This window comes from Myxocyprinus asiaticus, chromosome 33, assembly GCF_019703515.2.
Source record: "Myxocyprinus asiaticus isolate MX2 ecotype Aquarium Trade chromosome 33, UBuf_Myxa_2, whole genome shotgun sequence".
In the NCBI taxonomy this organism is placed as follows: Eukaryota; Metazoa; Chordata; class Actinopteri; order Cypriniformes; family Catostomidae; genus Myxocyprinus; species Myxocyprinus asiaticus.
In genome coordinates this window covers 15520250-15541877 of record NC_059376.1, presented here as the reverse complement: position 1 = coordinate 15541877, position 21628 = coordinate 15520250, and the positions used below count along the sequence as shown (strand labels likewise).

The 21628-nt window shown below is 44.0% G+C and overlaps 1 protein-coding gene across 1 annotated transcript in view; it reads left to right on the top strand.

Annotated features, from left to right (window-relative positions):
* LOC127424528 (transmembrane protein 132C-like) overlaps window positions 1-21628 on the top strand; it is a 363330-nt gene that overhangs the window by 96950 nt on the left and 244752 nt on the right. Inside the window, exon 2 of the mRNA XM_051669844.1 lies at window positions 8235-9123. Coding sequence (XP_051525804.1) covers window positions 8235-9123 — 889 coding nt within the window. The remainder of the gene's footprint in view (window positions 1-8234; window positions 9124-21628) is intronic.

The window sequence follows — 21628 nt, the reverse complement described above, 5'->3', positions numbered from 1 at the left end:
TCGGTTAGAAAAATTGGGCTGAATTGCGTCTTGCGTCCTATACGCGGATGCTCAGTGTCCACGTCTGACTGAAGTATACTTGGGGCTTTAGCTGAACATAGGCAGAAATGCTGACTCAAGAGAAACATCACCTGGAGTTATTTCATACTAAATCATGACAAAGCTACTGTAAATGTGACATTTTAAAGTGGGTTTGTGTGATGTTTGTTAAAAATTTGAAGTTAGATTAAATGTAATTAGTGTAAAGATAATTCATGTTCTTAAAGTATAGTTTCTCAGCGTCTTGATGTTCCAAACCTGTATTTATTTATTTTTTTCCGTGGAACACAAAAGGATATGTTAGGCAGAATGTTAGCAGCAGTCACCATTCAATGTCATTGCATCTTTTTTCATACAGAAATGAGGTTGAGTAAATGATGACAGAATTTTCATTTTAGGGCGAGCAATCCATTTTATTGTTAAAATTTTGGATTTAAATATGTTAAATAGCTACAATTACCATTTTACCCTCTGAATAACTTGTCATTTAACAGAGCTGTTGGGTTGCCAGTGTTGGTGTTGATACTGAAAATATTGGCCTCAGATCGAACAGAAAAAAGAGGTATCACTCATCCCTATCTAAATTAAGCTGTTCAATTTGGATGTTTTTATTATTATTATTATTATTATTATTATTATTATTATTTATTAACTGTAAGATATTTAAAAAAAGGAAAAACATTTCAGTTTAATTATTTGTGTTGAATGAGAAAGTGAGGACTTATAAGTGGTTATTTGCTACTGTCACTCTTCATAATGAAGAAGTTGAAACTACCAAATATGTTCCTTTGTGCCTTTGTTCAAAATTGTGCTATCATAAAACGTACAACCAAAAAAAACAACAAAAAAAAAAACAAATCATTATTACTGCACTAAATAAAATGAATTTGACCTAAATTAAATAAGTGGAGGGAATTTGTGGGTGTTTAGTGTCATTCAACTCCCATATTTCATTTTCTCTTTCAAATAAGTGTATCACTTTGTATTACGCCTGCTCTGAAACTACTGCCACGCAGCACATGAAAGAGTTTCTGATTAATGGCTTCCTTTTTTTGGGTTGCTGGTCATGTTCGTAATTTCATTTAAGCCCTGGCTCATTCATTAATTTTCCTAACTATTTCTCTCTTTTTATACCAAATATTCACAACTGCTTTGAAAGGGGCACTCTAGAAATTAAACAAAGTCAACCGAGCTTGTAAGTTGTAAATTAAATTCTGTAATGGTTTTTGCCAAAGAAGAGATTGTGTTATATTTCAGAGTCTGACTGCAGGCAGCCAGGACTTTTCTACCTCTGCAGGTGACCGTATGGCAATCTGCTCTGCAGTATTGTGTTTTTGGTTTGTGGGGTAGGTTTTGTTACCTGCTGAGTGTAAACTAGCTGTTAGTGGCAGAATAACATCCACTAACATCTTTACTGCAACATCTGTCAGAGGGAGTTGATTACTGGACAAGCATTCATTGCCTACCGTCTATGTAAGTGTATGTGTGTCTGTGACCGGGTCTGTATTTGCGAAATGCATTTCCAGGCAAGTGTATGGAGATATGTTGTTGTTAGCAATTTGAGCCATTTTGCTTACTGCAACCACACACTCTCTCTCCAAAACCCTGCCCTCCATGTCAGTAAACCTGATGACAGCAACCAAAGGGTCAGAGTTTGGCTGGAGTTAGCCCCTGCTGATAGACACCGTAACTAAACCATCTGGACCCCCCCCCCCATTCAAAAGTACAGCAGCTGTGTATTCTGATGAAATACATTTTTAACAAGCAAACACAGGGATGTTGTCACAAGGTCAGTGGTTCTCAGATTTTTTTTTTTTTTTTTTTTTGGAGTACTAGACCCCCATCATATCTCATACCAGTCTCAAGGACCCCCTGAACACACAGACTCTGCTTTTTACTTCACAGTTTTACTTATATTTATCACCTTCATTTACATTTATATTATATTATTATACACTCTTAAAAATAAAGGTTCTTTATTAGCATGTATGGTTCCATGAGGAACCTTTAGCATCCATGGAACCTTCACATTGCACAAAAGGTTATTTGTAGTGGGGAAAGGTTCTTAGACTGAAAAAAAGTTCTTCACAATGTTTTTTTAAGAAACTTTCACTGAAAAGTTTTTTCAATTTTTCAAACAAGATTTTTTGTTTTCTATTTTTGGAAATAATATTGTTATCTCTCTCTGAACAACGTGTGTAAATGGGTTAGAGGGAAAGGAGGAGGCGAGAACCGGCTTGACAATATAAATAATAGTTTAATAATAAACTTAAACAAAAAGACATACAAACACATACAGGGCAGCTGCCCTCTCCGGTTGCCTTTATCCTTCGCTCGCCTCATGAGGCTGATTGGGGTCCGGGCGTGCGTCATTCCGGCCCGGCCCCGCCCTCCTCCGCACTACAGCGTGATTTTAAAATAATTTTTTATCTGATTCTACGGACCCCCTGTAATTATGCCATGGACCAATAAGGCTCTGCGGACCCCAGGTTGAGAAACACTGGTCTAAATTACCCCCCTTAATCTAAGTAAAATCCTGAGAAATATTCACTGAAATAAAACGTAACAACTGATGTTTTATGGATAGCTTTCTCCAGATATTCTAAACGTGCAAAACAGTCATAAGCAGAAAGTGTTTCTGATAGGTTAGTTTTTGGGTTGCACAGGCCACTCTCTATTTACAGAGTTCTAGGCTCTTAAACAGACAGGTGTGATTTCTCAGGACACATATTTCAATGATACCTGTCAGGTACATTTTTGCATGGGTTTGGAAAAAAAAAAAAAAAGCTTATACAGCACCTCTAAATGCACTATGAAATCCCATTTCTTTTGTAAAGGCAAGACAATAAATCTTGTAAACAATGAAAACGGTGCATGAACAATTTATCTTTTTCTGTATTTCTTTTCAATCAATGCATTGAATCACTCAGTTTGTTTCGCAAGGACAAAATGTTACTCCATGTCCCCTTCAAAGTTTTCAGCTGTGCTAGTGTACGGGCATGAATGTGTGTGACTAGCAAATCCTGCTGAATGAGTAGCAATTTATGCTCTCTAATTCACAAGGAGGTCATTCATTCCTGCATCCTTGGTCAAAATGCAGAGTATAAAAGAGAGGAGATGAGGAAAGTAATCAGAGTACAAATTGTTCTTCTGTTTAAAGGTCAAAGACCACTTAACCATTGATTAAGACACAGGTTGAATATAAATATATAAGATACATTTTAAAACTAGATTTGACTCTGGAGGGACACATTTCAACATATTTAATAAAGCAATGAGCCATGAGAGGCCATGCATTGCAGTTTTAAGGATAAAGTAAAACCATGCAAACTATGTAGATCCAAACCCTTGTGACTTTTTATCTTCTGCGGAAATAGAGGAAATAATTTAAAGGGGTCATGACATGCCTTTTTTGATTGTTTAAAATGTTCTTTGAGGTCCACTTATAATATTAAAGTTTTTTTTTGCTAAAAAACAAAAAACAAAAAATACATCATATATTTGTAAAACATGATCATTTTCCACCCTATTTTTGACCCTCTGTCAGAAACACTCTGTTTTGGTGCTGCTTCTCCTTTAAGACTTGACAGTGAACACCCACTGTTATAATTTGCTCTCTGCTATTTGCTGCTCTTTACTGGTCATCTTCCTGCTCACTGCTGCTGGGTGGGGATAGGGAAGTGATAAGGTATAGTCAGGGCTTAAAATGGGCCAGTACTGTCCGGAACATCGTTCTGGCACCTTCAGTTCCAAAAAGAAAAACAAATGCTTGTTTGTCAATGCATTCCATTTATTATATTCTCTGATGTGGTTTTTGTTTGATCCATTTGACACATTCAGTCTCTATTTAGCAAGTGTACTTAATCAAAATTATTTCAAGTTCATTATGCTTCACTCTAGTCATTTGCGGACGCTGGTAGAGGCAACATATTCGAGAGTGGCAAGAAGCCACTCGCCCCCACATCCAGACATGCATTCTGCTTCTGTATCGCACCGTGGACCAATCTCTGTTTCTTAGAAATCACATAATATGGAATCAACTGCTCACCCATTTCTTAGATCCACTGATGTAGTAGCGATTTTGCCTATTTTTGTTAAAAAGCTGTACACATGAAGGGGTTTTGAATCTGGAATTACTCGCATCATACATCAGTATATCATACAACTTTACGTCAAAAGACCACTCGAACACACTATAAAAGGTTTCACTGTTATTTGTATATTTATCTGTGTACTCCTTTTTTGCTGATTCAGCATTTATTTGTATTTTGTGTGTGTTATAAATAATATTCTAGCAAATATACAGTAGGATTCATTAGTGAAAATGCTTCTTCACGACACAGTGAAGAATTTTAAACTCTTTTATAATTTCTTGCAAATGTGCTTATATTATCAGAATAATAATTTGAGGAAAAGGTAGTTGTGTAGAAGGTGTTTGTTTCCCCCATTAAGAACAATGTGCATTTACTTTTACATTGTAATACAATTAGATTTAAGTTTAGCATGTTCTATAAGATGACCCCCAAGAAGAAGGTAAACAGAAAACCCCCAATCATCAAGGAAAGAGAATCCCCCACCTCTGAAATCCAAATTTAACCCCTGGGTATAGTAGGCATTGATGTTTTGCTGTGGAGATTTACTTTATTTTAATTATTTATTTTCTTTCTTCACCTGTACTCCTTTTTATGCCTCAGTGATTGTATTCGTTGTATCTGTGTAATTTTGTACATCTTAAGCCCTATTCGGACGGCAATTATTTTGCATGGGGACATGAGGTACTTCCAGCATTTACAGGGGGTAGTCAGTGATTTTATTGATGTCTGAATCCGAAATGTCGGTGATTTTCTCCCACCTCCCGTGAGAAAATTGCCGGCCAAATTACCTACTGTTTTTTGACAAAAACCAAGGTCCTGTGGTAATTTAATTACCATCCGAATCCACATCTCTGAGTTTATAATCCAAAAGCCCTTTTGGAAATCCTTTTTGACCACTGCTAAGTGCCGTTCGTTTGCGCTGCACATGGTAACAGCTCTGATGGTAATGGAAAGTTGTGAAAGTTGGAGGACTGTGTAACAGAAATGTTTTAAATAATTCACAGTAATAAAATTATGTCGCCACTCCACCACAGTGAGTGGGAACTCTTAAGTAGAAGGGAAAGAAAAATGAGAGCCAGATCACGTAAACTTTTGAAATGGTCCATTATTTTGGCAGCAATGTACTAAAATTGTAATATATCACATTTTAAAGTAGAAACGTTTACTAAATACATTTATACATAGGGCTTGCATGACTACTCGTTTATACGGGTCGAGTAGTCCCAGAAAAGTTGTCGGGTTAATGTCTATCTTATTTAAAAGGCTTAGGTTTTCCACCTCCACTTTTTAAACACTGACAGATAATTCAAAATGATATCCATCATTTTGATAGATAAAACATAAGAAAACCATTTTTACCATAGCTCCTCAAATTTTATTTTAACTATCTTTACTGTCCTTGATATGTGCAGCTTCTATATCTCCTTGTGGGCACTTAGGAGAGAGCGCGCAAGCGGCACAACTGAGGTGATGCGGGTGACAAAACATGCGTACCCCCATTGACAGATTTATTTGGCTGCGTTGATAAACAGTCTTGTTCCTACAGTTTCTTGATTCGTTTAATTGCTCTTCGCAAGAATTTTGACTTGCTCCGTATGTGAAAATGTACACTGTAAATGTCAGCAGCGCTTTGCAACACAGTTCCCTCATGTTTTAAAGTGTTTATTTTCACTTTAGCGTAATTCCAAACATATTTAAACACAAATACAGAGGACACAGTTTATGGATTGATGAATTTTCCATATAACAAGCACAACTGCAATCATGTGATCGACAAAAAGTCTTGCTCATCCCCCTTGATTTAATTGTCATCCGAACGCATGAGTTTTATCACAGAGGAGCCATGAAAATTTACTTTTACAGATGTCACCCTGAGAAACAATTGCCGTCCAAATAGGGTTTGATGAACATTTATATTGAACCTTCTGTTTTTCAATAAAAAATCCACAGTTTTAGCACAACGTTGGACTTTTCTGACGGTCCCTTCCCACACCTTCCACAGTATTAGCATATTTCAGCACAGTGTGTGGACTTTTCAGATGACCCCTTACCCAGTGAATGAAAACTTTCCAACTTGTATCAAGGTTAAATTAACGATCTGGAATGATTTTGGCATGACGCCATCTGACCAGCTTACGGGACAAATCACATCCCGTATTGATTCGATACGGGACGCATGATTACATATTTAAATACGAGACGATCCCGTATTTTACGGGATGGGTGGCAACCCTACCTGGAGGTCTAATACATTCTGATGAGCAAAGTGTGGATGCGGAAAATCGTGAGTTTATAGGGAGAAATTGTAAATCCGGAGTACGGCGGGAGGAGGGGTGGAAAAACAGGAGAAACACGGTAAAATCGGGAGTGTTATCAGGTATGGTCATGACCCCTTTAATAAATGTCCTGTTGCATTAAAGAGTGACTCACTTTAACACTTAAGCACCCAAAAATTTCATAAAAGTAGTCCATGTGACTTGTGCATCATATTGTATGCCAAGTCTTCTGAAGGCATATGATCATAAGGTTGCGATATGACGTCATGACGTTTGGTCATGAGACCAAATATTTGATGATATCGACGTAGCACTTTATTAACATTCGTAGACTTTATTTATTATTTTGAATTTAGAGTGAATAACAACTTAAATTATGGTCTGTTCATCACATAAACTGATTGTATGCCTTAAGAAGACTTGAAATATAATGCACAAGTTGCATGGACCCATTTGGTCACACTTTTGGGTGCTTTATTATGCGCTAAAGTGAGTCACCATGTATTCATTGTATTGAATACAGCCAACAGGACATTCATTAAAGTATTTCCATTAGTGCTCAGCAAAAGAAAGAAAGCCATACGGGTTTGACATGACATGAGGGTGGGTAAATGATTGCAAAATGTTAATTTTGGAGGGAACTCTTTCTTTAAATGATAGTTTACAGGACAACATCTCATGTTAAATTGATATGTGTTTGATTTATTTTAATTATGCATTATGCTTATGTATGGAATCTAGAAAGTGAAAAGCTGTGCTGTAATACTGTAGGTCATGTTTACTCTGAAAAGACAAAACATTTTTTAGAGTGTCTATCTGTGTCTATTTTGGTGTGTGTCCACTTTTTCATATCAGTGTGTCTCATCAGTCTTCATAATACTGTCTGTCTGTGAGGTGAAATCAATGTTTGTGCTGGAGGCTTTGCTATTAAGGTTATGATAGCATGCCACAGCCTGTGCTGTCTACCAGGAACAGCAAGGGAGATATCACACAGGATACAAGCAGTGCCTGCTCTGAAAATAACTTTGTCACTTCTTTTGCGATGTAATAGATTTGTGGTAAGAGGTGAGAAAGTTGAATCTAGATCAGTTCTCTGAAAGAATAATCAGACGTCTGTCACCTGAGCTAAAGTCAGGTCGTCATTAAAGTTATCAAACTCACATGCAACTTTCCATGTGATTTTGCTTTAAGATGTCCTTAGGTCTCTCATTTTCTTTTAATGACACTGTAAACCTGATTTCCATTTAGTTTCTACATGGGTGGAACAAAGAGACTGAAAACACAAAATGAAAACACAATTTTAATCTGATGTAAGTTTTTTTTTTAATTTTTTTTTTTTTACGACAACTACTGTATTTAAGTTAATTTTCCCAAAAATTGTAAACCCAAGTGTAAAATTGCACACTTATAGGGTTAGTTTAACCATAAGCGAAAATTCTATTATGATTTACTCATTTGTTCCAAACCTGTTTAATTTCATTCTTCCATGGAACACAAAAAGATGTGTAGGAGAATGTTAATCTCAGTCACCATTCACTTTCATTGTATCTTTTTTTCCCATACAAAAAAAAAAAAAAAAAAAAAAAAGTGAATGGTAACTGAGGCTGTCAGTCCCCAGCATTTTGCTGGAATATAACACTGCACCTCCAAAAGCAGGCTGGAGGTAAGAGTGTAAACTTGCCCTGTTTCTCACATGATATTCAGTTTTTTCGATTTCCTCATTAATATTGAATTTGCCTCCCAAAAATGCAGACACACACACACACATAGACCCTCATCTAACTATTTCAGCTGGTTTTGACACCTCTTTCTTTTCCTATGTCAGTTACAGACTGTCGGATCCTGGAGAATCTACAGCGCTATGCCTTCCCTACTTACCTGCCTGTCAACTACCAGCTCATCAACACAGAGTCCTCCTTCTTCCTCAAGGAGGCCACCCAAGACTTCATGCGTAACTCTAGTTTCCTCTCCAGAACAGAACTTTTCTTCATCCACCAGGCCAGAAAACCCCCAATCATCAATGCCACATATGGGATGCTCTCAGTGGAAGAGCCTGTTCCATTGGACCTCTTACAAATGCCTGGCTCCTTTGTGGCTTCTTCAACTCTCTTCACCTTCAACTGGAAAGTTGAGACCTTTGTTCTCAATGAAAGGATTTACCTGAATGAGCCCAAGGTGCAGGTATTGTTCTACATAGCTGGAAGAGACTGGGATGACTACAGCGCAGTGGATAAACTGCCTTGCGTACGAATGTTCGCCTTTCACGAAACCCAGGAGGTCCATGGGAGCTGCAGATTGAGAAGAGAGATGGGTGTCTGTGTTGCAGAGCTTGAGCCTCTTCCTGGGTGGTTTGCACCTCCTAGTGTGGTCCCTGGACGCCAGAGGGGTCCAGATGTTTCCGAGGGAACACCCGTGGAGCTCTACTACAGCCTTCATGTGGCAGAAGCCGGGGGTTGCCTTGGCGAGGAGTTAGGAGTCAAAAACTCCGCTCACTCGGAGCAAGAGGGTTTGTTTGGGTCACCAACCTCTACGGCCATGAGGCGGATTGGGAGTGTAAGATTGTTCCAGACTCCATCTGCTCCTGAATTATCAGAGCACCGTATGGATGGGAATTTTGCAGTGTTGGTGCCATCCACGCCAGTTCGGCAAAGGGATACCGTGTCAGCATATGTTGCCGCTTCACCGTACTCACCTGTGGAAATGTTCACTCTCAGGTAAGGCACCCAGTGGCCTTCGTATGCAAGAACTGCAACCGTAGAGAAACTGCTGTGTTTTCATAAAACTGTCCACTCAAGACCCTTTTGAAGGATTCATAATTACAGTATGATAGTGAAGGTTTCTGTAATGGCACAGAAAGCTTTACTACACTGTAAAAAAGTGGAAACATGCAATTTTTTCCATAGGGAATAATTTCTTCTTGACCTTAAAAATTGCTTTCGTTGCTGTGACCTAAGTTTTTTTACTTGAGTAAGACCAATTAGTTTAGATGGGTTGTAATGACACCAAGTTTTCAAAAGTCGGTACCAATACCAGTGAAATTTCATGATTCTTAATACCAATTCTGATACTACAGCAAAAGCTAATACTAATTTGTTTATTAATTAAACATTGTTTCAAGTTCTGCAGTAAATATTCAAGACAAGTAAACAGTCAGTAACAAAATAAAAACATATAAAAACAACAGAAAAAAAGATTTTAAAAGTAGTTTTTCAATTAAATCTAACAGCATCAAATATTACATAACAAAAAAGGATTAAATTACTGTTCTTCACTGAATTATTATAATAAATAAATATGTTCTAAAGCTATAAAGTAATAAATCCAAAAACATAGTGAGTTGTTTTCTCGTTTTCTTGTTATTTTTATTTTATTAATATTAGCGACTTACTAGACACCGGCAAGTCTATTATTCCCAATGCACCCATATAGTATTTTGATGCTAATACACTTTTTTTATCCTGCGGTTTTCGTTCACTTTAGACATGATTTACTGTGTTTACATTGATATCTCACCAAGACTGGAGTTTTTACCAAATGTTGAAGTGTGTCTGACCGTTCAGGTACATATTACTGCAAACACCATCAGAGCACACTCGCACATAAGCGCACATAAGTAACGACTAAGTACTAACTTAAAAAAAAAAAAAAAGACTGGTATCACTACATCGTTTTTATTATAGTACCGACTTGGTACTGAAGTACTTTTGAAATGCCTTGATATTACAACATCAAGAATTTTTTAAGTTAGTCACTGCATATCAGCATTGTTAAATATCAATTTGTTTTGCAGCTACACATTAGTTTTTTTATTCTACTATTTTAATCCCAACTAGTCGTGTTTTTCACTTTTCTGTTCCCTATCTGTCACTCACTCGATGTTGTGTCGATGTAGTGACACTTGGGGTCACTCTTGGGAACTCACCCTCGGGACATGTTGTGTGCACACAGGGACTTGGTGCTCTCACACCTCAGCCGACTAGGGCTTCGGGTCAACTGGGAAAAGAGCAAGCTCCTCCCAGTTCAGAGCATCTCTTTCCTCGGTTTGGAGTTGGACTCAGTCTCTTTGACAGTGCGCCTCATGAACAAGCATGCCCAGTCGGTGCTGGCCTGTTTGAAGGCATTCAAACAGAAAACAGCGGTTCCACTGAAACTCTTTCAGAGGCTCCTGGGGCATATGGCATCCTCAGCGGTGGCCACCCCACTCAGGTTGATGCATTTGAGACCGCTTCAGCACTGGCTTCAGACTCAAGTCCCAAGATGGGCATGGCGCCGTGGGACACATCACGTGGTCATCACGCCGGTCTGTCACCGTCTTTTCAGCCCTTGGACTGACCACTCGTTTCTACGGGCAGGTGTTCCCCTAGAGCAGGTCTCCAGGTGCGTCGTGGTCATGACAGACGCCTCCAAAACGGGCTGGGGCGCTGTTTACAACGGGCATGCAGCCGCCGGCTTGTGGATGGGCCCGTGACTGCATTGGCACATCAACTGCCTTTTGATGTCAATTGTTGACAATTCTGCTCGCCCTGCGGAGGTTTCGGCCATTGATCCAGGGCAAACACATGTTAGTTCGGATAGACAACACGGCAACGGTAGCATATGTCAACCGCCAAGGCGGTCTGCGCTCTCGTTGTATGTCACAACTCGTCTCCTCCTCTGGAGTCAGCGGCACTTCAAGTTTCTGCAAGCCACTCACATCCCCGGTGACCTCAACACTACAGCGGACGCGTTCTCACAGCAGGTTACCCTAAGGGGAGAGTGGAGACTCCACCCTCAGGTGGTCCAGCTGATTTGGAGTAGATTCGGACAGGCACAGGTGCACCTGTTTGCCTCCCAAGAACCTCCCATTGCCCGCTCTGGTAAGCCCTGACCGAAGGCACCCCTCAGCATAGACGCGCTGGCACACAGCTGGCCCCCTGGCCTGCGCAAATATGCAATTTCCTCCAGTGAGCCTACTTTCACTGACTCTGTGCAAGGTCAGGGAGGATGAGGAGCAGGTCGTTCTGGTAACACCCTACTGGCCCACCCAGATGTGGTTCTCGGACCTCACGCTCCTTGCGACAGGCCCCCCCCCCCGGCGAATTCCCCTGAAGAAGGACCTTCTTTCTCAGAGACAGGGCACCATCTGGCACCCATGACCAGACCTCTGGAATCTCCATGTCTGGCCCCTGGACAGGACATGGAAGACCTAAGCGGTCTACCATCCGTGGTGGTAGACACAATCACTCAGGCTAGGGCCCCCTCTATGAGGTGCCTGTATGCCTTTAAGTGGCGTCTGTTTGCTAAGTGGGAGGCAGACCCAGGAGGAGGCAGACCCAGCCCTGTCGTTGCTGTGTCCGGTGCACGCTTTACGCATCTATTTGGATCGCACGCAGAGCTTTAGGATCTCTGAGCAGCTCTTTGTCTGCTTTGGTGCACAGCGGAAAGGAAGTGCTGTCTCCAAGCAGAGGATCACCCACTGGCTCATTGATGCCATAGCTATGGCATATCACGCCCAGGATGTGCCGCCCCCGGTAGGGCTACGAGCCCATTCTACCAGGGGTATAGCGGCCTCCTGGGCCCTGGCCAGGGGTGCCTCTCTAACAGACATTTGCAGAGCAGCGGGCTGGGCAACACCCAACACCTTTGCAAGGTTCTACAACCTCCGGGTGGAACCGGTTTCATCCCAGGTAGTGGCACGCAATACAAGCGGATAAGCCCAGGATAGCCAGCTGGGTGTATCGCTTGCACATAGCGCCTTCCACCTCTTTTTGAGCTGAAGACGTGCGCTGTTAATTCCCAGTAGTGTTCACAAACTATGTTCCCTGGCTGACTTCCTCCGAGCCCTGTGGCAGTCGAGTTTTCAGAGAGACTCGCTGCCGGCCCAGTACACGTGCTAACTAAGAGCCCTGTTCTGGGTTAGGTGCTCTGCATGTGGCGGTTCCCTGTAAGGTAACCCCAAACAATATATATCTTCCGCTAATTCGTTTCCCTGTTGGCAAACTGCGTCTTCCTTAAGCAGAGCCCCCTCTGCCACAGTCTCCATGTTGTAGTAACTCCTCCCCCATTGGGTAGGATCTACCATGAAACTCTCCACATGGTCGGCAAGACCATGTGATGTATTTTTTACATTTAAATACCCCCCCCCCCCCCCCGGACGAGGTGTGGTCTCCACGGTGACCTGGCGGCCCAGTCAGATAATCCCCCTTCTTTTTTAGGGAGTGGAAAAAAAGAAAGGGAAAAGAGGCCATGACTGGGTTAGCCTGTCTCTATCTTTTGGGTAGTCGACTTGTCCCCAAAGGGCCGTTCGACACTCATAACTATGTTGGGGGAGGTTATGTGTCGGCCTGGTGTGCTGGCTACGAGGCACACAGTGGTCTGCCCATCACACACCGCCAGTTCACATAACACAGTTCAGCCAGTTGTGGCATTTTGTATAGGGACCCCTAGTGTCACTACATCGACACAACGTCGAGTGAGTGACAGATAGGGAACGTACTGGTTACTTGCGTAACCTCCGTTCCCTGATGGAGGGAACAAGATGTTGTGTCCCTCCTGCCACAACGCTGAACTACCCCCTGAAATGGCCGGACCTTGTCTGAGCTCCTCAGCATAAAACCTGAATGAGTGGTTGCATACCAGCTCCTTTTATACCCGTATGTCTGGGGGAGTGGCATGCAAATACCACTCGCCAATTTTCATTGGCCTTTTATCAAAGACCAGAGGTGTCTCGGACTCCCAAGTGTGACCCCTAGTGTCACTACATCGACACAATGTCTCGTTCCCTCCATCAGGGAACAGAGGTTACGCAAGTAACCAGGATGTTCTTGGACCACCATATTTGGTCACACATATTCCTTGGCATAATCTTTTGGCTCTTGAAATAGTTTTGATTAATTCAGGCTGGTGCTCCTGAAATGTAATTCACTTCATGTTTGAATTACTTAATTTAACTTTGCTTTTTTTTTAGCGTAGCTGAGTGAAAGACATCTTCATATTCAGGTGAAAACATTCAGCCGCACTGAAATTGTGGGCACTAATTAGAATTTGCAGATGCAGCTAAGTGATTAAGGTAATTAACACACAATGCAAACGAGGATGTCATCAATTAAAATGCGCCTCCATTAGCTTAATGACTGCAAGCTCATCCAATTGTCCGATAATCACAGTGGGTGAGAACATCTATAAAACATATGAGACACAACCTGACAAGGGGTCAAACCAATCTGTCAGTGTGCATGCAAGATAAGGGGCACTAGGGCAGGCGATAGGGTGATGTTGAAGAAAATTGGCTGATCCATTTATGCAAGCTGTTTCCCTGCTGACTTCATGGATAGAGCTGTATTTTTCTTGTGACAAAAACACTAATTTTGTGCTCAGGTGTTTTTAAATTGCGACAGTGTTACAGTTTTAGTGAAACAGGAGATCACTCACAAAAAAAATGCTTTTTGAAAGTTGAGAGTGTGTGTGTCTGTTAATGCTGTGTTTGTTATGTATTCTTTTTTGTGATCTGCAGCCACACAGATAAGACGTGTTGATTTTAAAAGACATGTGATTCTAGTGCTATGAGGTGATAAGAGTGCGCACGTGTCATGGCCAGGTCTAAGTGGGGGCTGGGGGGGGGGGCATTGCCACCCTATATTTTCTTTGTGCGACACCGGAAAGTCGCAAGTGGTCAAAATCGCATTGTTGAGAAAAAGAGAAAAGCCACATCTGTGTATACATTGTACTGATAGCCTGACAGAGGTTTCATATGGTAGGCATTAGGACCAGGGGGCAGCTGTCCTACTTTCGTTCAGCCTCTTAGCATGTCAAGAAGCACTCCGTAAAGATTACCATTAAAATCTATGTATCATAACACAATGTATTTGGTGCTCGGGAGCATCTGCTTAAAGTAATTGTGTGTAAATGTTTTTCATATTCTGTGTATGTTTCATAAAAAATAAAAAAAAAAACACAAAAAAGCCATATCTGTTTATAGCAAATGCAACTCTATGCTATATACAGCAATAAACAGCTTTTAGGCTCTGTGTGAAAAATAGGGCTGCATTACCACTGAACTCCTGCAGGAGCTTCTTTGTGTACACTTGTTTTCTTTTTGTATGGCTTTTGCCCTATGTGGAAAACTCGTGCTGCTTTGCGGGAATGGGAGCAGTTGGGAAGACAATAACTGTGGGCAGAGGGTGGGTGAACATGGAGTAAAATTCAGCGTGAGCGTTCAGGTGCGGGATACAAAACTTGCGGGAATGGGATGGAAAAGATAATGCCATGCAGACCTCTAGTGTAAAACAATATTGTTGTTGTATTCTAGTAATTCATTAACTTCAACAACTGTCAGTCATGGATTTCTGATATTTGCAACTGTATTTGCTATGCACTAATTGTCAGGTTCACTGACTGAATGTTTTATTTGTTATTTATTTTTTTATTACTATGAGTGTGACAAAACCTCATTTTGTGGGCATGTGAGCTGCATTTGACAGTGGTCTAAAATTTGATAGCACCATTATGTTCTAATAGACAGAATATTTAAAATATGTTGTAAACAGGGTTTGAAATTAACTTTTTCACTCACCAGTCATTTTGGCTAGTATATTTTTAAGTTACCAGCCATCCAGAAGTTCTACTAGCCAAAACAAAATCTCAGAAATCAACCAAGTAGTTCAAGATTCATGTATATTTAATATTAAATCTGTATTTCATGGGGGAGTGCGGGGCACAAACTTACACTTTTTAGTTTTCTTAAGTTTGTGTAGCTACACTTGGGGTTCGACGTATATTTATCTTTTTTTTCACATTAATTTTACACATCTGGTACAAATACAGTATGTGGTTCCCTATCTGTCACTCACTCGACGTTGGTGTCGATGTAGTGACACTAGGGGTCACTCTTGGGAGCCCGAGACACCTCTGGTCTTTGATAAAAGGCCAATGAAAATTGCCTTTTTTATTTGCATGCCACTCCCCCGAACATACGGGTATAAAAGGAGCTGGTATGCAACCACTCATTCAGATTTTCTCTTCGGAGCCGAACGGTCATGCTCACTGAGCTGAATACTACTGTTCATACACCTGCTGGATCTGATGGCGCATTTCAGCGCCTTCTCCCTCCTCTGCACTGGTGCACTGCAGAGAATGCCCCTGGGCGCTTTGGCAGAAAAACTAGAGAGTATATTTTCTGAAAGAGCATTTTTCCCCTCTAAAAGAGTATATATTTCTCTAAAAGAGCGCACACACGGAACGTCTTTTTAAAGATGCTTTTCCGATTGTGTGTTATTCCTGGTTGTGCTCGTTATCTCTCGCCTTCTAACGGTCACGATCACTGTCTTTTGTGTCTGGGCACTGCTCACGCGGAGACAGCATTCGTGGATGGTCACGTTCTCATTGTGAGAATATGTCCATGGCAACGTTGCGGTCGCGGCTCGCCTTCGTAAGAAAGTGAGCCACCCCAGAGGCTCCCGCCTCGGTCCTTTTACCCAAGTCCTGCAAGTCCGCCAAGGCGCTAAAGGAACTGCACGAGGGTAGTTCCGCCCCGGGATTGATGCAGTAACTGTGCTCGGCGACCGACCTCGCTCTCCGAGCGACGGAGGTCACGGCGCGGTCTCTCGGGCGGACGTTGGCCACACTAGTGGTCCAGGAGCACCACCTTTGGCTCAACCTGGTCGAGATGGGTGAGGCCGACAGGACACGATTCCTTGCTGCCCCCATTTTCCAGGCGGGCCTATTCAGCGACACTGTCGAGGACTTTGCCCAGCAGTTCTCGATGGTAGAACAGTAGATGGATGCTAGCCGGCTTATCCTGCCCCGGCGCGGCTCAAGATCCCGCACCCCATCTACTCATCGCCGAGGGTGTCCCCCTGCGGTGACTGCACCGGCTCCGCCGCAGCCCGCCCCTTTGGCCTGGCCCCGGCGTGGAGCCCACCGCAGGAAGCAGACGCCACCCGTCTCGCGGCCGCCCAGAACCCGTGAAAGGCTTCAAAGCGCCCTTGAGACGGGCGACCCAGGGACAACGAAACCCGCTGCTCTGGAGCTGGTAAGCAGATCTTCATCTTTTTGTTACCTTTTGCATTTAATTGCGCTGCATGCCCAAGTGGCTGCAGTACTCAAGAGCTCAGCAAGAGTGGTTTCCTTGTTCCCTGGGTCACATATCCAGTGTGTACGGCTGGCATCACGACCACCATCCACCACTCCATTTGGCAGGTTGGCGCTTCAGCGGCGGTATCTCTTTTCTCGGTTTGGAGTTGGACTCAGTCTCCTTGACGGCGCACCTTACGAATGAGCGCGCCCAGTTGGTGCTGGCCTGTTTGAAGGCCAGACCGAAGGCACCCCTCAGCATAGACACGCTGGCACACAGCTGGTCCCCTGGCATTCGCAAATATGCGTTTTCCCCCAGTGAGCCTGCTCGCACAGACACTGTGCAAGGTCAGGGAGGATGAGGAGAAGGTCGTCCTAGTAAGCACCCTACTGGCCCGCCCAGACGTGGCGCTCGGACCTCACGCTCCTCGTGACAGCTCCCCCCGGGCAAATTCCCCTGAGGAAGGACCTTCTTTCTCAGGGAAGGGGCACCATCCGGCACCCGCTCCCAGACCTCTGGAATCTCCATGTCTGGCCCTTGGACAGGACATGGAAGACCTAAGCTGTGTCCCACCTGCGTTGGTAGACACGTTCACTCAGGCTAGGGCTCCCTCTACGAGGCGCCTGTATGCCTTTAAGTGGCGTCTGTTCGCTAAATGGTGTTCTTCCCGTCAGGAAGACCCCCAGAGGTGCGCAGTCAGATCAGTGCTTTCCTTCCTGCAAGAGAGGTTGGAAGGGAGGCTGTCCCCTTCCACCTTGAAGGTGTACGTTGCTGCCATAGCAGCACACCACGATGCAGTCGACAGTAAGTCCTTAGGGAAGCATGATCTGATCATCAGGTTCCTAAGAAGTGCCAGGAGGCTGAATCCCTCCAGGCCGTGCCTTGTTCCCTCATTGGACCTCTGTAGTTTTTCAGGATCTACAGAGAGCCCCCTTTGAGCTTTGCAGTCAGCCGGGCTTAAGGCACTCTCCTTGAAGACTGCCCTCCTGACTGCGCTCACTTCCATCAAGAGGGTAGGTGACCTGCAAGCGTTCTCTGTCAGCGAAACGTGCCTGGAGTTCGGTCCGGGCTATGTTCCCAAGGTTCCCACCACTCCTTTTAGAGACCAGGTGGTGAACCTGCAAGCACTGCCCCAGGAGGAGGCAGACCCAGCCCTGTCGTTGCTGTGTCCGGTGCGCGCTTTACGCATCTATTTGGATCGCACGCAGAGCTTTAGAATCTCTGAGCAGCTCTTTGTCTGCTTTGGTGCACAGCGGAAAGGAAGCACTGTCTCCAAGCAGAGGATCGCCCACTGGCTCATTGATGCCATAACTATGGCATGTCTCGCCCAAAACATGCCGCCCCCGGTAGGGCTACAAGCCCATTCTACCCGTGGTGTAGCGGCTTCTTGGGCCCTGGCCAGACGTGCCTCTCTAACAGACATTTGCAGAGCAGCGGGCTGGCAAAACCCAACACCTTTGCAAAGTTCTACAACCTCCAGGTGGAACCGGTTTCGTCCCAGGTAGTGGCACGCAACACAAGCGGATAAGCCCGGGATAGCCGGCCGGGTGTATCGCTTGCACATAGCACCTTCCACCTCTTTTTGAGCTGAAGACGTGCGCTGTTAATTCCCAGTAGTGTTCACAAAAGTTGTTCCCTGGTTGACTTCCTCCGAGCCCTGTGGCAGTCGAGTTTTCGGAGAGACTCTCTGCTGGCCCAGTACACGCGCTAACTAAGAGCCCGGTTCTGGGGTACGTGCTCCGCATGTGGCGGTTCCCTGTAAGGCTAACCCCATGCGATCTATATCTTCCGCTAGTTCGTTTCCCTACTGGCAAACTGTGTCTTCCTTGGCAGAGCCCCTCAGTCTCCATGTTGTAGTAACTCCTACCCCATTGGGCAGGATCTACCTTGAAGGCTCTCCACATGGTTGGAAAGACCATGTGATGTATTCTTCCACTTAAATATCCCCCCCTCTCTTGGGGCGAGGTGTGGTCTCCGCGGTGTCCTCCCCTTGGGAGGGACACCCCCCGACTAGACCTGGCGGCCCAGTCAGATAATTCCCCTTCTTTTTTAGGGAGTGGAAAAAGAGAAGGGGAAAGAGGCCACGACTGCGTTAAGCCTGTCTCTATCTCTGGGTAGTCGACTTGTCCCCAAAAAGGGCCGTTCGACACTCATAACTGTGTTGGGGGAGGTTAAGTGTCGACCTGGTGCGCTGGCTATGAGGCACACAGCAAGTCTGCCCACCACACACCGCCAGTTCACGTAACACAGTTCAGCCTTGTGGCGTTTTGTATAGGGACCCCTAGTGTCACTACATCGACACCAACGTCGAGTGAGTGACAGATAGGGAACGTCATGGTTACTGGTGTAACCTCCGTTCCCTGATGGAGGGAACGAGACGTTGGTCCCTCCTGCCACAACGCTGAACTACCCGCTGAAATGGCCGGACCCTATATCGGCTCCTCAGTGTAAAACCTGAATGAGTGGTGGTATACCAGCTCCTTTTATACCCATATGTTCGGGGGAGTGGCATGCAAATACCACTCGCCAATTTTCATTGGCCTTTTAACAAAGACCAGAGGTGTCTCGGGCTCCCAAGAGTGACCCCTAGTGTCACTACATCGACACCAACGTCTCGTTCCCTCCATCAGGGAACGGAGGTTACACCAGCAACCATGACGTTTTGTTACATGGATACAGCATAACAATTTTTCGTCATCTACCTGGAAAGAAGTGAAGTGAAATGTTACAACGTGCCCCATAGGCAAGCCACATTGTAACATGACCATATGACATATATAATAAAATTCCCCTCTAACAATCTGTAACAGTATAAGGATGGGCAAGGACGAGGTGGGAACCGGCTGAACAGTAAATGTATGGTTAAAATTATAACTCAACTTAAAACAACATAAAACAGAAACAAACACAGACACACATGTGGTGCGGCCACGCGCGTTTCTCTCTCTTTCTAACTGGCGCCTCCGGCTCCCCTTTATCTCGCTCTCCCACTGATCAGCTGATTCAGCGCCCTTCTCCTCGTCACACTCCTCCCCTGCCCGATTCATGCCAGGGTGCCACTGGACTGACTTACTCCCCCCCCACCTCTGGAGGGGAGATGCTGCCTTTCCAGCCGTTCCATCAGCCGGGAGGCGTGAGGAGAGGGAAGGGGCAAGTGGAGACACACAGAGAGAAAGAGGAGAGAGAAAGAAGAACTTGCTCGGCTCCTGGATGCGATGTTGCCCCATCCTTAACTGCTCCTCCGCCCTCTGGCGGACACCAGCTCGCTTCTCCCCCGGTGGACGGCAGCGAGTCATCCAGCCCCTGGCGGATGGAACCGCTCCTCCCCTTCTTCAGCAGATGGCAGGGGTTCCTCCAGCAGCGACCCCTTTGTCCCCAGACAGACGGCCGCGGCTGCTCCCCTAGCAGATGGCAGCGGCGAGGACTCCACGACAGCACATCCCTCCTCCCTCCTGGGTTTCGGCACCACTGTAACAGTATAAGGAACTGGCTGAACACTAAACGTAAGGTTTAATGATATAACTCAGCTTAAAACAACATAAAACATAAATGAAGACAGACACACATGCAGCGCAGCCATGTGCATCTCTCTCTCTCGAACTGGCGCCTCCGGCTCCCCTTTATCTTGCTCTCCCACTGATCAGCTGATTCAGTGCCGGCCGTGCACCATAATGGCCCAGCCACGCCCTCCTCCTCGTCCCACAATCGTATCAAAACTTGTAACAAGTTTGCCTCGATTTGAATAAACACTTAAAACAGAGATGAAAATAGAACACTTAGAGATAACTTTAGTTTGAAATGTAACTTTTGCTACTGTAAAATGAACTTTTTGTGGAATCTTCTAAAGTTTTTTTAATTGTGCCATATTTTTTTCTCTACACAGTGTTAATATGCCAACAAGTAAACAAATGAAGTTTCATCTTACAAGTGTTTGTGGAAACTTTTAAACCATGTGTGTTACAACTAGCCCTGCATTAGTTTGTGTCCACGTATCTGCACCATGAGCACTCTCACAGCACATGCGATGTAACGCACACACACAAAGCCGGCTGTCAGTCAAATGGTGTGCTGCTGCTGAAGCGATTAAATAAAAAAGTCAATCTTGTTGGACCTCATGTATTCAGATAGAAGACAAAGGCAGGCCTAACAGTCAAAAACATTCCTCAAGCCCCCTCCTTCTAAGTCGTAAATTTTACTGACAAAAATCGCGCCAAAATCAAACAAAGGGAGTCCAAAACAGACTACAGATCCATGAAGCCTTGCCCTCTAAAGGATCGAGCTCTCAACTCCTATTGGATGAGGCACACCACAGAACGTCCCTCAAACATGACATCATCAGGACTTCAAATAATTCTGAAATGCTTCCAAAGTGGCTTCCAGCGACTTTGTTCACCGAATACGGACGTAGCTTTTTGCTGCTCTCCGGTGCAACCTCGTGGCTTAAGGAAGTAATGTCCGACTTGAAACTGTAGCCATACGATCTCCATCTCGCTGGACGAGTTGAGATTACTCTGTGTTCAACCGAACACTCTAACGGATCCGAAGGAGACCGCTGAGCAATTCGCATCTTCATCCGTTGGCCTACAGAAGTGAAGAGATTAAAGATTTCTCTTCCATCTTCAATCAAGTCGGCATTTCTGAGTTCTCCGCCAGCCCGCCGAGAATCAACAGCCGTACCGCCCGCCGACAGCGCGAGAAAACGGCCCCCGTCATCACCCGAGCCTCAAGGAACCGGGTCAAAGTTAAAGGACGGAGGAAAACACATTCTACCTGTGTCCTCATGCGATTCAAGTAAGAGGTTACGTCTGGGCAGAGATAGAATATTATAGTGTGTTATTCTTGTGTTTCAAGGTTTTTGCTTGTACAGTTTACGGACCGCCATGTCCGCTCATTATTAATACTCAGGGTATTAATTATCACGAATTTGTTTTATAATTATGATCTTTGATAATTATTAATTATTGCTAATAACCAAACTTGCTCCTAAACGTAGCACACTACATTTACTGGAGTCCCATATGAGGTTTTAATGAGTTAGATACAATTAATTAATTTAAATATTGATTAATAACTACAGAAATAATTATTAATTATTTCTGATAGTAACACTGATCTAAACAACCAGTAAAGCCCTACAATCTTTAAGTTGCTCTTTATTTGTGCCATTT